The following is a 16401-nucleotide window of genomic DNA, read 5'->3' as shown; positions in this document are numbered from 1 at the left end:
GCCCAAGCACTTGGGCCATCCTCCACTGCACTCCCAGGCCACAGCAGAGAGCTGGACTGGAAGAGGGGCAACCGGGACAGAATCTGGCACCCCAACCGGGACTAGAACCCGGGGTGCCGGTGCCGCAGGCGGAGGATTAGCCTAGTGAGCTGCAGTGCCGGCTACCTGCTTAACTTCTAAAGCAACTGCTAGCTATGGTTCCAGGGTTGTGTGGCATCTTATGCTCCTGCCAGCACTGACTCTGAGTGGTCCTCTGTGCCCCACATTCGTATCACCAGTCTTTGTCACTGAAGCCGCTCTGTTTTGCACTGTGTCTAGGAGACCCTTGGGCTTGTGGATTTGCCGAGTCAGCGTAGCCCTGGTTCTCAGAACGTGCAACCAGCTAGAATTCTTCCAAGCTCACCCACTTACAGAGCCTCTTCACATAAACTTCCCCTGACCCGCAAATCAACCCCTTGAATAGTTCCACTTTGGTGTCAGGCAGAATGAGGTCCGACCGCTCTGCTTGAATCTGGGTTCCTCTTCATTCAATTCCGTCCTCCGTGACGCCGGCAGTCTCAACTCCAAATCACAGCTCTGGCCGTGTAACGCCCCTGGTGTAAGGCTCTCCATGGCTCCCTACTGCCCGCAGAACAACGGTGAAGCAGCTCAGCCAAGCTTTCAAGGCCGGTTATGGGCTGGGGCCAGCCCACCGTCCAACCTCGTCTACCTCTGACATCCAAACTGTGTCTCTTCTTGATTCTTGGAATTCCCTTTCCTGTATCAATGCTTTTATTTAAAGCCTTTAATTAATTGATCGATTGATTGATCCTTTCATCCATCCACCTACCCATCCATCCACCCATCTATCCATGCATCCACTCACCCATATCCCTTTCAACTTTCATTCAAACCTAAACACAACCTCTCTCTCTCCCCTCCACTCTAATCACTCTTTCTATGCCTTTATCAGGCCCTGAGAATGCAAAGACTCACACCTTGTCCAGGCCTTCAGGAGCGTCCGTGTTACAGCAACGTGGACACGGAGACATAGCCTTATATGCTAAGCCGCAAAATCTGCTGCCCCAAAGGCGCCGTAGCCCCCACAGTTCTTGGCCCTGCCAAGGGACTGTTAGCTCAGGGCCACATCCCGGCCCACAAGCCCATCACTTGCCCAGGCCCCGAGGACTCAGCCCGGCATGAGCCCCAACTGCTTGGCAGCAGGTCCTGTCCTGGGCTTCCCTCCCTGCCCGGCTCAGGGGGTCCCTTCCAGAGAGCGGGTGGAGGAGAGGGTCCAGGATTCCTGAGAGTTCAAGTTCAGAGAGGCTTAGTGGACTTCAGTCTCTAGATGAGAAAGCTGAGCCCGGGGAGAAGACAGGACAAGGTCACGGTCACGCAGTACCCGGGAGGCCACGGCTGGGTTAGAAGCTCATACCCCTTTGATCAGACAGAGTCACACTGGGCTCCCCCAATGGGAGCCAAGCAGCTAGGCTGAGGAAGCAGGGTGGGAGAGGGTGCTGCCGTTCCCGGTGGTCCCCCAGTGGGGAGGCACATCCCAGAGGTCCAGGCTCCAAGGGGGCAACATACAGACTTTCTCCCTCAACCCCCAGCCCGCGCTGTCCTCTGCCCGGAACTTGCGTTTGCTCATGACACAGCCCTGAGGTTCGGGCCCCTGCTGCCTACACTGCGGTTGGGGGCTTCCTTCCCCCTGGCGACGGGGTCGGGGGGCGGTGACACCTACCTGGCATGAGCGATGGCTGCCACCCACTCGTCACAATCCTTTGCATCCTCTGTCCGGAGCTCCAAAGCCTTCTGGTTCTCATGGGTGAAGTTCACCGTGAAGTAGTGCTGCGGCGAGAGGAAGGCATCTCCAGTTAGCGGGGAGCTCACGGGTCAGCCACGTCTCCGGCGACCGATCCAACTGCCTTGCCTCGTTTGCACACGACTGCGCTATCTGGGATGGTCGAATGCCATTCTACAAACAGGCTGTCATCAGAGTTAACAAAACCCGTGCTTACGATGCAGGAAGGGGGCAATACCTACAAGCCCTCAGTGCCCACAAATCGCAAAAAGCCAGTTGCAAAACGTCAGGCCCCCAAGGGGCGGGGGCGGGGGCGGGGAGGAGAGTACATCCTGAGAACCCTCCCCTTGGACACTGGGTCCCACTTCATTGCAGCTTTGTTTCTGGGAGGAGGAGAGAGCCCACCGGAAGCCCCCTCCGTCCAGCACAGGTGCTGACAGAGTGCTGAGTCAGCTGGGGGCCCTGTCCCCTGAAAGCCCAGGGCTCAGACCGTAGACCCATCTTTGCACTCCTGTCACATGAGTGAAATACACCTGCAGCTCTTGGAGCAAGGTCCAGCAGTGAGTAGGCACCACGTGTATGCTGTGATGAATGTAGTGTGGTCACTCCTGTAACGGAGGGGCCAGAGACAGCACGGGGAGCTCAGGAGGGCTTCCTGGAAGCTGGAGCGTTGGTCCTGGCTTTAGTTCAGTTGATCGGAAGACTGTGGTGGGAGAGGGGGAGACGTATGAGGGGCAGCCTCAGGGTGCAGAGGGAAGCTGGGAGCGAGGGGAGGCAGGCGAGGGCTGGGCCAGGGGTTCAAACTGTGCATGTTTCTGGGGCCTGAGCCTGGTGCAACTGGGAGAAGGGAGGCAGGGAGCAGGTGCGGAGCAGGGCCCTTGGGGCTGCCGCTGGCAGGTGCACCTGGGGCAGGCCCCGGGTGGCTCCTTGCCAGAGAGGGTGCCAGGGAGCAGCACAGGGTGCGGTGTGTAAGCTGACGGCAGCCTCTGCTGACGTCACTGTTTCTGCTAACTGTCCGTCAAGGTGGCAGCCGGGGTGTGCGCGAGAGGCTGTTGTGGCCGAGTCAGTCTCTCGCTTGTTTCCTAGGAAACAGACAACTGGGGCTGGGGAAGGAAATGCCAGCCACCAGGGATTGGGGGGGGGCTCCAGTGGGCACCCCACCCCCTCGAGAGGGAAGCAGGATGAAAACCGAGCCGCCGGTGGCCGCCAACACCTCCCCTTCTCTCTCTCTCTCTCTCTTTCTCTCTCTCTCGTGTGTACATACTCACACACACACATGAATGCACACTGGTCTCCCATGAGCTCGGTTTCCCCACAGCCACCAAGTGAAACAGGTGTAGTGTGCTTTATAGCTGATGAGCCAGGGCTCAGAGAAGTCAAGCCACTTGTCCAAGGCCACACAGCTGGAAGAACACCTGGCCACAGGCACCCAGCACTGTCTACAGAGATGACAGAGGTGTGACTCGGAGGTGAGACTCTGGGTGCGGGGGTGGGGGCAGCATTACCGCGTCCCTTTAGGCCCCTGGGAGATGCCCCAGTTCCGGATGGGCCCACTGGCACAGCCACAGTGGGAGTGGTCCCTTTTCCCCTGAGTTTCCTGGGGGCGACACAGAGTTCCCAGCCCTGGGGAGGGTTGCGGGGTTGGCGGGAGGGCAGAGCTCAGAGCCACAGGGGAGACTGGGCTTGGCTGGGAAGGGCTGAAGCCACGCTGGAGACCCGCAGCCCCCTGCACCTCGCCCCTGACGGAAATGTGACCACAGCTAGAGAGGGGCACCAGGAAGACCCCACAGGCCTGGCCCCAGCCCTCAGGGACCGCCGTGCCTGACAGGTGCCAATGCTCTCGGACCAGGAGCGGGGCTCCCGGAACCTGCTGGAAGCTTGTCCCTTGCGAACCAGAGACTCCTTCCTGTCACCCCCCCACCCCCAGCCAGGTGCTGCCCATCAGCCTCGGTGTGGCCTCGCCCCACCTGGTCATCACTGCTCCAGGCGGGCCTCGGTCTGGTCTTCCTTGGAGGCAGTGTGCTGGCTCTGAGCCCGGAGGATCAGGTGAAGTAGAGAGGGGCTTTGGGGACAGCTGTGACCTGGGTGGGTCCCCGTGTGTCCTAACAAGCGGGCTGCAGGGACCAGGGTGGCAGTAGAGCATCTCCAGGCCTGGGCCTTGCAGCTGCAGGCGCTCCAGCCAGAAGGCAAAGGGGAACCTGGAGCACCTGCCGTGCCCAGCCTAGGGTGCTCGGTTCTTAGCACACATGTATAGAAAGGGGACAGCAGGAAGGTCGTGGACAATGCGCACATATCCTGCCTCTGGGCAGTGGGAGGAGCACACCCCAGCTTTGCGTGGGGCCCAGGCCAGACAGAGATAGGGCAGGAGACAGCCGTGAGTGGGAGGGGGGAGAGGCGCTCACAGCGGGAACCCTCCCGAAGGCGCAAAGCCCACAGGTGCAGACCGGGTGAGCGCCAGGCTCCTGGAGGATGCTAGGGCAAACCTAATGGAAACCACCAGGTTCTCCCAGCCCCGAGAAGAGAAATCTGAAGAATAGCCAGGGGCATGGGGCCCTACTGTGCGCCTGGCACCGTGCAGGTGCCTCCGTGGGGGACTTGCAGAGGAGGGGACATGACCCCCAGCCCACGGAGGGGCTGAGGTACCTGTAGGAGAGGGGTCCAGGGCACCCCATTGTTCTTTGCCCATCACACGTAAGGGCTCCCTGGGAGCTCTCTGGGGGCTAGTGGCTTCCTGGGTAGGGAAGAAGCGCTGGAAATGGGGTCTGATCCGGTGTCAGCTCGGCAGCTGGCCCAAAGCGTGGCTTGGGCAGCAAGTTCCTTCCTCCTCTTCCCCCCCCTTCCTCCCCCCCCCCTTGAGTTTCTTCCTCTGCTGCCCATGAGTTGGGCCCTGAAACTTTTGCGAGCCCCCCACCCCCATACAAATCAGGGGATCGCAAGCAGTTTGAGGGAAGTGGGGCTAAGGGGGAAATTTATCCTGCTGCCCCCAAACACCTGAAATTCACACACAGTAGTGATCGTCAAAGGGTTTACAAAAACATGCATTATGAAAAAGCTATGCATGGACGTTCAAATTGTTTTTGGGCATCGAAAAAACATCTTTTCATTCTATTTTTCCATGAAGCTTTTGCAGTACCCAAGTATGGACATACTCACATCTCACATGCGTCTGTTGAATGTGAGACAGACAGACAGACAGACACACACACAGAGACACAGGTGGAGAGCGTGTTGGGTCTCTGGGTCTCTCTCTCCTTGCAACTTGGACATGCCTCTGGTGGTTCTCAGATGCCTCCTCCCCACCACAGCCCTCGGGAGGCCCTGAATGTGTTTCTGGCTCTTTCTCCATTCAGGGCCAGGTGTGCAGCCCCAGTATGGCCTCGGGGCACTGTGTCCCAGGATCACCCCTGGTGGGGTGCACCCCAACATAGGCCAACCTGAGGCAGCCCCGGCAGGTCCCAAGGAACACTCAGGCTGGAGGCTCAGGTCCGGGTGCAATGCATTTGTCTGGGTCTCCGGGCAGCTTGGCCCAGGCTTGGGGTGGGGGTGTCTGGGTCCCTTTTCCTTCTCCCCAGCACCCCGTGCCTGGCTGACCCACAGGCTTTTGGGCAGCTCAAGGTGGGGCTTGGGTTTGCTTTAACTGGGGACTCCAGAGTCCCACTCTGAGCCCGGTGGGCACAAACGCATGCCTGAGGAATAGGACAGCGGGAAGACGCACAGACTGACTTGGAGGGCACCACTCGGAGGGCACCAGGGCGCTGTGGTCCTTGCCACAGTCAGTCTTGTTAAGGTTGATACGGGCATTGCAGATGGCCCCTCTGGGTACCTGGCACATGCCAACCCCACTGCCCCGTGTGGCTGCGCCTTGCACGGACGCAGCCCGTGTGCACAGCCCGGGACCTGGAGTTTGCTGCGCTCCGCTGTTAGCAGGGGTCAGCATCACGGTGGGCTCGCCCCAGATGAGCAGAGCCCTGGGGGCGGGCACTGGGGCGATGCTGGTTTCTCCGGGCCACTCTCTTTCCCACCCCCACCCTGCTCTCCAGCAGGAGCCAGGAATGGAGAAGGTGTCCTGGGGAAGCCGGCTCTGCTGCACCGTCACAAGTGAGGGAGGCTGAGGATGAGGGGGAAGTGGGCAGAGGGGGGGCTTCCTGTTGCCTCCCAGGGGGCCCTTCAGGTCCCCTCTCCCTCCTCCCTGCCAGCGTTCGGAAAATGTCAAACATTCACAAATTCCAGAGAACTTTTGCGCCAACCCCTGTATCACCGCCTAGGTGTCGCCGTTGGCAACACCAGCAGAAAAGCTGGACCTTATCAGAGGGTCTTGGGCACGACTGACCCCCACAGAGGACCCCCCACACCACCCGTGGGCACAGGACGTGTCCTCCAGGCACGGTCTGGGGGGATGGGCCCTCAGCTCGCACGGTTGTGGGGGCAGGGTCTGTAGGAGGCTTAGGGACCTTCTGGGGTTTCCGAGCAAAGAGCACAGGGAAGTCTTGGCTTGGAGTAAGCCGGGCTCATGGCTCAGTTTGGGTCAAGGCGTCCACGCCCCACCAGTCCTCACTGGGGGCCCTCTCGGGCTGGGACAGAGCTTCTGGGACAAAGGGACAGAGAGCAAGAAGTGGCCTCAGTGATGGGGGGAGAAGGGACATTCACATTCCCGCACGTCTTGGGTGACAGCAGATGAACAGTGTAGGTGGCACCGTGCTAGCCGGCAAATGCTTCTGCCAGCTCTGGGGACTTCCAAATGCTCGCGGGAAAAGTGTTTTATGAAAAAAATTTAGGCACGGATTTCCAAACTGTCTCTGCACCCAAATAAACTTATACTTTAATCCCATTTCCATGATTTTTTTCATTTATACTGATTTCTTTCCATTTTATTTAGGACAGACAAAAATCTTCCATCTGCTAACCCTAACCCTGACACTAACCTGAACTCTAACCTTAAGCCTAACCTAAATGCCCACGACAGCCAGCGCTGGGCCAGGCTGAAGCCAGGAGCTGGGAACTCCATCCAGATCTCCCAGGTGGGTGGCAGGGACCCAAGCTCTTGAGCCAGCACCTGCTGCCTCCCGGGGTGGAGTCAGAGCAGGGCCAGGATTCGAGCCACCACTCAGAGGAGACGCGGGCGCCCCAGGTGGCACTCGAACCTTTGTGCCGAACGCCCAGCCTTCCATGAACTTTGTGAAGCCGCCTCATTGTGTCCGCTGTGCAGCCTCAGGGCGGGTGCTTGGTGGCTCCCACCTCGGCTTCTTCGCCTGTAAAACCCCTTCCTTTGATGACACTTTGGGGGATCACAGGGCCAACATCCAGGTCTTCCATCTGCTGGTTCACTCCCCAAATGGCCACAATGGCCTGGGCTGGGCCAGGCTGCAGCCAGGAACCAGGAAGTTTCTCTGGACTGACTACGTGGGTGCAGCGGCCTAAGCACTTGGGCCGTCCTCTGCTGCTTTCCCAGGTGCACTAGCAGGGAGCTGGATCAGAAGTGGAGCAGCCGGGACTTGAACCAGTGCCCACGTGGGATGCTGGCCCTGCAGGTGGAGGCTTAGCCCACTCCGCCACAGCACCAGCTCCTCAGAAATGTGTTGTGACAGGCTTCTTGGTGCTGGAGCACTGTGATCCGTACCTGGGGCCTGGGCTTAGGCAGGAAGGAGGAGCCACTGGGCTGCTTGGGCTCCCCAGAGCCTTGGTGGGGGCAGCCCAGCTCCCTGGGACTCGGAGACAGCTGTCCAGGGCCAGGGAGCGTTACGTTACATCCCTGAGGCCCTCGTCTACAGTGGGCTGGGGGCTCCCGGGGGTTCTGGATCAATACTCATCTCAGTGTCCATCCAGGGAGGGGCGGTGACCCTGGGAGGCCGCACAGCCCCGAGACAGCCCCGTAACCTCAGCTGGTGTTGGATCAGAGCTCAAGGGCACCGGGATCATCCCCGAAAATGGCATCACCCCTGTACTCCAGGTTGCCAGGCTGGGCAGGGTAATGGAAGCGGGACTCAAACATGGGGGCCCTCTAGAGCTGCTGGGCTGGGACCGGGACCTCGACTCCGGCGTCCCTAGCATGGCGCTGAGACCAACCAGAGTGACCACGCAGCTTCTGAGTCTGCAGGTCTTGCCTTCATGGCGAGGCTGAGCGCCCACCCCATGCGAATGTTGGAGGACCACTGATGTGAACCTCATCCCGGCTCACAGATGGCAGCCGAACAGGCCAGGACCACAGGGTCGCAGCCCTGGCTCTACCAGGCACTGGCCAGCTTTTCAGGAGGGAGTAAGTACTTCCTGTGCAGCCTCATCGGGGCGGGAGGCCCGGGTCCTGGACCATGGACGAGGGCTGTGTGGAAAGAACCTGTTATGGCCTTCACAGGGTTGCCTGGGCCAAGTCAGAGCCACGCCCAAGCCTCACCACCCACCCAGCGGCCCACAGAAGCACCCCGGGGCCCAGCTGTCGTTGTATGAACTCACTGAGGGGCAGAAATGTGACGGAGGCAGGATCCGCCAGTGGATCGGTGGATGGCACCTGAGTTTGTTAGCGGAGGAGCAAGGCTGGTGGACCACCCGTGGCACCTGCCAGCGCTGCAGAGTGGCCTCGAACCCCACTGGGGCCTCTGCAGTGAGTCAGGGCGGGGCTGGAGCCCCCTAGGCTTCAGGTAAGAGATGGAGAACCTGACACGCTGCTCTGCCAGGGGTTCCAAGATGGACCAAGGGACCGACACTCTGGGGCAGAGGGTTAAGGCCCTGGCCTGCAGTGCCGGCATCCCACATGCACGCCAGTCCCGGCTGCTCATTTCCGATCAAGCTCTCTGCTAATGCACCTGGGAAAGCAGTGGGGGATTTCCTGGGCCCCTGCACCCGTGTGGGAGATGCAGAAGAAGCTCCTGGCTCCTGGCTTCGGATCAGCGCAGCGCTGGCCATAGCGGCCACTTGGGGGGTGAACCAACGGAAGGAAGACCTTTCTCTCTGTCTCTCTCTCTCACTGTCTAACTCTGCCTGTCAAAAATAAAATAAATAAAAGATAAGCAATGAACGGTTTTACTGCAGTGCATTGGACCGTGGCATTCCCCCTCCTGTCTCAGGATGAGCCTTGGTGCCAGGACCCCATCTAGGTTAGCTGAAGGGCACTGAGTCTCTGGGCATTGGGGAGGGGGCTTGGTGCTGGGCCTCCCCTAGTGCCCTGTCGCAACAGGCTGCACCTCCATGGGGACACAGAACACCAGAAAACTGCCCACAGGCAGGGGGTGACCAACTGCCCCAGATTTGAGCCAGCCCCAGATTTGGCCACTCTCTGATGGACAGAGCAGGTGGAAGTGACAACAGCTGGGCCAGGCCTGCTGCACTGCCTCAAGCTGAGGACCCTGGGTAATCCCGCCTTCCCTCCCAGTCCTGGGTTCCGCCCAGTAAGCAGGCACCCGTCTTGGTCGTACACTCCCGGGGCATTCACAGTGAACCACAAAGTCCTCACACCTTTCACCTCTACCCAGAGCGTTTCTCATTCACTAATTCAACCGGCAAGTTCACAGCCCTCATTATCAGCCAGACGTGGGGCACCTGTGGCAGCAGGGAGACCTGGGACTTTCTCCGAGTCCGCTTGGAGCTCCGGGCTTTTTTGGCGAGCTGCCACTCACTGCCCCCGTCTGCCCAACAAAGCCATTCGCGACTGTACTGTGAGGACTTTCTCACGTCTGCTGCGACGGCCAAGTGTCTCCACTCATCTGGGTGGCACGTGCCGGCGGGGACTGGGGACATGGCAGCATGGAGCAGCGGTGGACGCAGGCCCCCGGGAGTCAGCTTGCTAGGGCTCCTGGTGATCTCAGACTGATGAGCTGTGTGCACTGAGCTCCAACGGCAAACGTACAGGGACCGACCAGGAAGCAGACCCCGGGAGGCAGCACTGATGGCTCGGTCACTGTATCCCTGCCACCCACGTGGGAGACCTGGATTGAGTTCCCGGCTTGGGGCTGTGGCCTGGGCACAGAGAAGCCAGTGTTTGCCGTCTGGGTAACTGAAGGCATCTGCCGTCACCACACACGTGTGCAGCTGTTTAATGAATGATTCACACCAAAAGCCGGAGGAGGGAGCACCGGACTTGGTCCTCAGGCACCAGGCACGGGCAGTGGAGCTGGCTAGAAGGCATGGCAGGGGTGGGGTGGGGGGCTGGTTTTCCATCACAGTGCCCCTGGCTTTTGAAGGACAGCAGGTGGCGCACCGGGCAGACCGGCAGCGAAGCAATCTTTTCTCTAACACGGCCCACCACGGAACCCTTTTGTTTCCACCTCGGAGGGTGATCTGTCCGTATTCCATGGGATCTGAGGTCCCAGGGTCCCTTTTGGGGTCGTGGCGTGTGCCAGGGTTTGCACCTGGCAGACTTGCTTGAGGTTCATTACTGCTTGTTTCGCCTTGAGGTCTTCAGCACACACTTCCACTTGGGTGGGCGGCCCCCTCTTCCACACGGTGGGCACATGCAGTGGACGACACCTCCCAGGGCTGGGTAAATCATTGTTCTACGAGTGTTCCATTCAAAGGCTCAGGGGTGGTTTCCCAAGCCCTCGGCTCTTCTGCAGGGTGGACTGATGGGTCTCACCGGCCTCCCACTGGCAGCTTACTGGAAAACACAGCTGCATGTGTGTGTGTTCACGTGTGTGTCTGTGCACACACACCCAGTTCCCTTCTCGCCATCTTCCTCCTGCCCAGCCTCAAGGCCTCGGCCTCTCCCACCTGGACAACTCAACAGCGCCCCCTACTGCTCCTGCCCCTGTAGTTCATCCCACTTTGGGAGGAGCAGGCTTGGCTTGGCGGACGGTCAGTCTAACCAGGTGTCACTCCACGGCCCAAGCCAGGCACGGCCACCTTCTCCCCCGTGGGAACCTGGTTCCCTTCTTCCTGCTGGGCCCAGCTGGCTTCAGCCAGTTTGCTCTGCCTGATGTCCCTGTGCAGAGAGGGGCTGGCTATGGTGTGTGCGTGTGCACACGTGTGTGCATGTGTGTACGTGTACAAGTGCATGTGTACACCCTTGCCCAGTGTTCACCGTCTCCTTCCTTCTTCAAATAAAGGGACACTCGTGCCCGGTGTTGTGGCATAGCAGGTAAAGCTGCTGCTGCCACACTAGCATGCCATATGGGCGCTGGTTCGTGTTTCTTAAAGATTTATTTGTTTGACAGACAGAGTCACTCAGAGAGAGGAGAGGCAGAGAGAGAGAGAGAGAGAGAGAGAGAGAGAGAGAGAGAGAGAGGTCTTCCATCCACTGGTTCACTCACCAGCTGGCCACAATGGCCGGAGCTGAGGCGATCCGAAGCCAGGAGCCAGGAGCTTCTTCTGGGTCTCCCACACGGGTGCAGGTGCCCAAGGACTTGGGCCATCTTCTACTGTTCTCCCAGGCCATAGCAGAGAGCTGGATTGGAAGAGGAGCAGCTGGGACTAGAACCAGTGCCCATATGGGATGCTGGGGTTCAGGCCGGGGCTTTAACCTGCTGCGCCACAGCGCCGGCCCCGCTGCTCCATTTCTGTTCCAGCTCCCTGCTGTTGGCCTGGGAAAAGCAGCGGAAGATGGCTCCAGTGTTTGGGCCCCTGCCACCCATGTGGGAGACCTGGAAGAAGGGCTTGGCCCAGAGCTGGGTGTTGTGGCCATCTGGGGAGTAAACCAGCAGATGGAAGGATAGAAGCTCCCTCTCTGTCTCTCTCCCTCTCTTCTTTAACTCTGCCTTTCAAATAAATAAATGAATCTTAAAAAGATAAGGGGCACTCATCCAGGCCTCTCTCCCATCACGTCTTTCCCCTTCCCACAGCGAGGCTCCTGGGAAGCCACTCTGCCGGCCCTTCTCACCTCTCACAGCTCCCGAACACAGTGCATGCCCGGTGCCGGTCCCTCCAGCCCTGGCTGCACGCCCCCATGCCTGGGGCATTGTGGGAACTTCCCCAGGGGTCCTTGTTCCCAAGTGAGCCCAGTTCAAGGAAGCATTGGCCTCTACTGGCCCTTGGGGCTCCCCCACATCAATGCAGAGAGGACTGACCTACCATGCACACCTCCCCCACTGCACCTGATGAGGCTGCACACAGGGTCAGGACCCCTCCTGCTGGCCTCATCCTGCCCACGCTGGGCCTCCAAGCTCTCAAGTCTGAGTCTTCCAGGGGCTTGGTTACTGCACCAGGACCTCCGCCATGTCCCCAAGCTGAGCACCTGGCCCAGGCCCATGTCCAGTTTGCTGGTCTCCCATAGGGGCTGAACCTCTGTCCAGCAATCCAGCCCCAGTGTGAGGCCAGAGACTGGGTACCACCCTGCTTCCTTATTTCCCGGCCCATGGTGGGCGGGGAGGAGAGCAGGTGTAACTGCAGCATCTGAGCCTAAAGGTCCTGGGAAAGCCTCTGTGTCTGCCATTTGTGACCGTGCGGTCCTGTTTTGATGGGTACGACCCCATGCCCTTGGAGGCACGTCCATGATGACATGGGCTCTGGCAGCTGTCATGCCTGGCTGGTCCTGCCAGCCCACCCTTTCCTTTTCCACCCCTGCCTCTCTGAGTGTGGGCTGAATGAAGGCGTGAACTTCAGTCTGAAGGCACCTGCCTCTTCTCTTCTGTCAAAATTCCAGTTAGAGGGGCTGGGTTAAGCCACCGCCTGCAATGCTTGCAACCCATATGAATGCCGGTTCAAGTCCCAGCTGCTCCACTTCCAGTCCAGCTCCCTGCTGATGTGCCTGGGAAAACAGCAGAAGGTGACCCAAGTGCTTGGGCCCCTGCACCCACATGGGAGACCAGGATAGAGTTCTAGGCTCCTGGCTTCAGTCTGGCCCAGCCCCAGCCATTGTGGTCGTTTGGGGAGTCAGCCAGCAGATGGAGAACTCTCTCTCTCTCTCTCTCTCTCTCTCTCTCTCTCTCTCTCTCTCGATGAGCTATGCACAAAGGCATTTGTTAATTGCAATTCTGTGTGTGAAAGTAAGATTTGAATGGCCCAGATGTCCCATGAGAGGAGCATGGCCAAAAGATCCACAGCCCATCCCTGCCGTGGGACAAAACATGGCAGCCACGAGAAAGAACGCGTGTGGGAAATCATCTGTACAGCACAGTGAGGAAACCAGGGGTGGGACAGCGTCCGTGGTATGCATAGCAATCATGCACACATGCATATATTAACATATATTTGCATATATATGAGTATATGATGTACTTCCAAAAGTTCATGAAAAACAGAACAAAAACATGTTTGGTGCAAAACATTTTGAAATCCATGCATAGCAGGGGTCTTCACAAAGTTCATTGGTGCTGTGGCTAAGACACGGCTTGAAAGACCTGCCTCCCGTATCAGTGCCTGGGTTGGAGTCCTGGCTCTGCTTCCAAGCCAGCTTCCTGCCAGTGAGCACCCTGGGAGACAGCAGGTGATGGCTCGAGAGGTTGGAAGACCTGGATGGAATTCTGGGCCCTGGCTTCCACCTTGCCTACCCCTGGCTATTGTGGGGATTTGGGGAGTGAACCACAGATGGAAGACTTCTCTCTGTCTCTCAGCTTTTCAAATAAAATGAAAATAAACCAATATTTAAAACGTTTTGGTGGGTGGGCTTTTAGCCTGGTGGTTAGGGTGCAGATAAGACACCTGCATGTTGAGGGCTGATGTTGTGGCACAGAGGGTTAAGCTGCTGCTTGCAACGGGGGCATCCCATATCAGAGCACGGGTTCAAGTCTCGGCTGCTCTGCTCCCAATCCAGCTCCCTGTTAATGTGCCAGGAAAAGCAGCAGACGATGGCCCAAGTATGTGGGAGATCCGGATGGAGCTCCAGGCTTCTGGGTTCAGCCTGGATCGGCTCCAGAGGTTGCTGCCATTTGGGGAGTGAACCAGCAGATGGAAGACTTCTCAGTCTCCCCCCCCCCCCCCCCCCCCGCCCAGAGGAGCATCTGGTTCAACACTTGTCTCTGCTTCTGACTCCAAACGAAGACCCTGGGAGGCAGCAGGTGATGGCTCAAATGATTGGGTTCCAACCACCCATGTGGAAGACCCCAGCTTCAGCCCTGGCCAACACCCAGCCACTGACGACATTTGGGGAGTAAACTAGCAGATAGACATTCTGGGTGTCTCTCTGTCCCTCCCTCCCTGTCTTCCAAATAAATACATGCACTTTAAAGTTCATGGAAAATGTGTATTATGAAAAAAATTATGCATGAATTAAAACAATTTTTTTTGCACCAAAGCAGACTTTTCATTCCATCTTCCAGGAACTTGTTGAAGCGGCTGTGTGTAAAATCTCTCCTTGAGAAAGCCCAGGAAAGCGCACTAAGGACCACGCCTGGGGAGGAAGCTGGGCTGCTGAGGGTGGGGGTGGGAGGTGGCTGTTGCTGTATGCTTCTTGGTCATTTTTGGATCTTGAGCCATGCAAATGTCCTGCCATTCCTACAACTTAAAGTACAGGCACGCAATGGCTATTTTAGCATGTCCAACTGGCCCATTCCCGGGGCTTCTCCAAGCTGCACCCTGTACTGTCGGGTCATCAGGACACTCCCCCTACCCAAGCCTCGCCAGCATAGCCTGCCCAGCTTCCCGAGAGCCAGCCGGAGCTGCAGATGGCGACAGGCCCCTAGCTTTGACGTGACTGCCCTGGGGGTCACCACCGTCATTCCCCTACTGGTTCCCCTTCTGCAAGGCCCGAGGGCACTGACAGGCACTCTTGCTCCTCTGGCACGAGACAGGGCGTGGCCCACGGCCAGTCTGCTTCCCTTTTTGTCTTGTCTACCAGGGGGCTCTCAGACGTAGTCACCCCTGTCACTCATGTCCACTTGATACCGGATCTCCTGACACTTGGATGCACCTGCAGGTCTGCCAGCAGTGAAGGGAGCCGGAGTGGCGACAGGTGTGGTAAGGGGACAGGGGAGACACACGGGGACAGGTGAGGGGGTGGCAGAGTGGCAGTGGGCTCAGGACAAGGGTGGATGGGGGACGCCAAGTACGACACGTTTTCCCACGTGACCTCCCTAATTGCTTGGGTTGGAAGTTGTCTGTGTGTCCCTCCTACGAATCCACACATCCATTCATTCTTTCTTCTACGCTTCATTCTGAAAGTTTTTTATTTTTTATTTTAGCACTGCAGTGGGATTTTACAACTTGAAAAAAATCAGAGCTCATTTTTTTCCCCCACGGGGAAGATGTTGCTTTGGCCGTGCCCGCTTAGGGTGATCTGGTCTTTACAGTAGACGGCGACCAGGCGGCCTGAACGTCCGTGATCCTAGCGACCCAGAGCTCAAGGTCGGACGTGGACGTTAGCAGCCAGGCACAGGGGTCCGTGGGTATCTGCGGAGAGAGCGTCCCCTGCCAGAGGATGATGCCGTCCCCTCCCCCGCTGTCCCCCCGTCTCCACCAGGGAGCCCCCACGGCGGCCGCAGGGTCACCTGGTGGCTAAGCTGAGAAGGTGCTTTTCCTAGTGGGTGTCGATACGGCGGGGCACAGGCAACACCTGGGGCTCCAAACCCAGGATGTGGGCAGCCCCATGGGGTCTGGGGTGTGGTCACAGGTGCACTGGAGCTCTGGATGGTTCTAAAACCATCCAGCACTAGAGCCTTGACTTGAGCCCAGGATCACAGGCAGGGACGAGAGAGAGGGGGCCTCTCCTGCCCCTAGCACGCCCCTAGGACAGGCTTCTGCGTGTGTGTGTGCATGTATGTGTGTGCGCACACACACGAGCGTGCCCGGTTCTGCAGCCACCTCCTGATGGGCCTCCCGCCTCCACCCTGGAGCCACCTCCCTAACTTGAAGGTCACAGTGACCTCCCTCCAGCTCAGAGTTGGGTGGGGGAGGGGAGGAGTGTGAGGGGGTGGGGGCCGGCTTCCCCACACCAGGCCTGGGGAAGGCACGACGGTGACCCAAATGACCCGGAAGTGCTTTGGCCACCTCTCTGGACCCCCAGAGCCCCCGTCCCTTCGGGCTCTCCTGGGGGTCAGCGGAGCTCACACGGTGTGGTCACCGTCCCCATCACTGGGCCGGGGGCCTGGCTCCTGGGCTCTGTGTGGCTGATGCGGGCAGCGGAGTGTGAGTAATCTCAGGCTGACATTTCAGCCTCAGCAATCTTCCTCCTTGTTAGTGCCGGGGACGCCCAGTGGCCAAAACGCCTCTGTGGCGCTTGGCCAAGGGTGCCAGAGTCCCCGGGCTTCAGGTAAGCAGGGAGGCCTGGCCGGGCTCCTGCCCTGTTGGAGCTGCGTTCTCCGCCGGCTCCGTGAACCCATCGCTGCGGCTCCTCCACCTTCCTCACCTCGACTCCGTGCACACGCACGCCATGACGAGCTTGGCACCCGGGAGAGGTGACCCGGCCGCCGAGCGGTCCGCAGGACCGGTGCCCAGGGCCCGCCGGGGTCAGCAGCGCGGCTCACCCAGGACTGCGGGGGCGCAGGTACAGAGCTAAGCTTCCTCCTCCTCCAGGGGCTGCACTCGGAGTGGCTCCCTCTAAAGGGCACCCGCCCCTTCCCTGGCCCCAGCTACGGTGGGTGACAGCGGAGGCCCGAGTCGGCACCAGCAGGGGGCAGCACCCTCCTGCCAAGCCGCACCTGGGAGCCTCCGCGGTCAGAGGTCACTGCAGCGTTTGGCAGGTGCGGGGGCTCGGAAGCCTGCACAAGTCTGGATGGGAGGCGAAGGCGGCCTGGGCCGGTGCAGGAGAGGAAGAGAGGGACGGA

General features: G+C 59.2%; 1 protein-coding gene across 1 annotated transcript in view; it reads right to left on the bottom strand.

Annotated features, from left to right (window-relative positions):
• The window catches only part of RASGRF1 (Ras protein specific guanine nucleotide releasing factor 1), a 98176-nt gene that overhangs the window by 73053 nt on the left and 8722 nt on the right, over positions 1–16401 (bottom strand). Inside the window, exon 2 of the mRNA XM_051834573.3 lies at positions 1721–1827. Coding sequence (XP_051690533.1) covers positions 1721–1827 — 107 coding nt within the window. The remainder of the gene's footprint in view (positions 1–1720; positions 1828–16401) is intronic.

Source organism: Oryctolagus cuniculus, chromosome 12 (assembly GCF_051225735.1).
Source record: "Oryctolagus cuniculus isolate XC-2025 breed Fujian yellow rabbit chromosome 12, ASM5122573v1, whole genome shotgun sequence".
Taxonomy (NCBI): domain Eukaryota; kingdom Metazoa; phylum Chordata; class Mammalia; order Lagomorpha; family Leporidae; genus Oryctolagus; species Oryctolagus cuniculus.
Note: the sequence above shows the minus strand (reverse complement) of the source record. Positions and strands in the feature narration are given on the sequence as shown.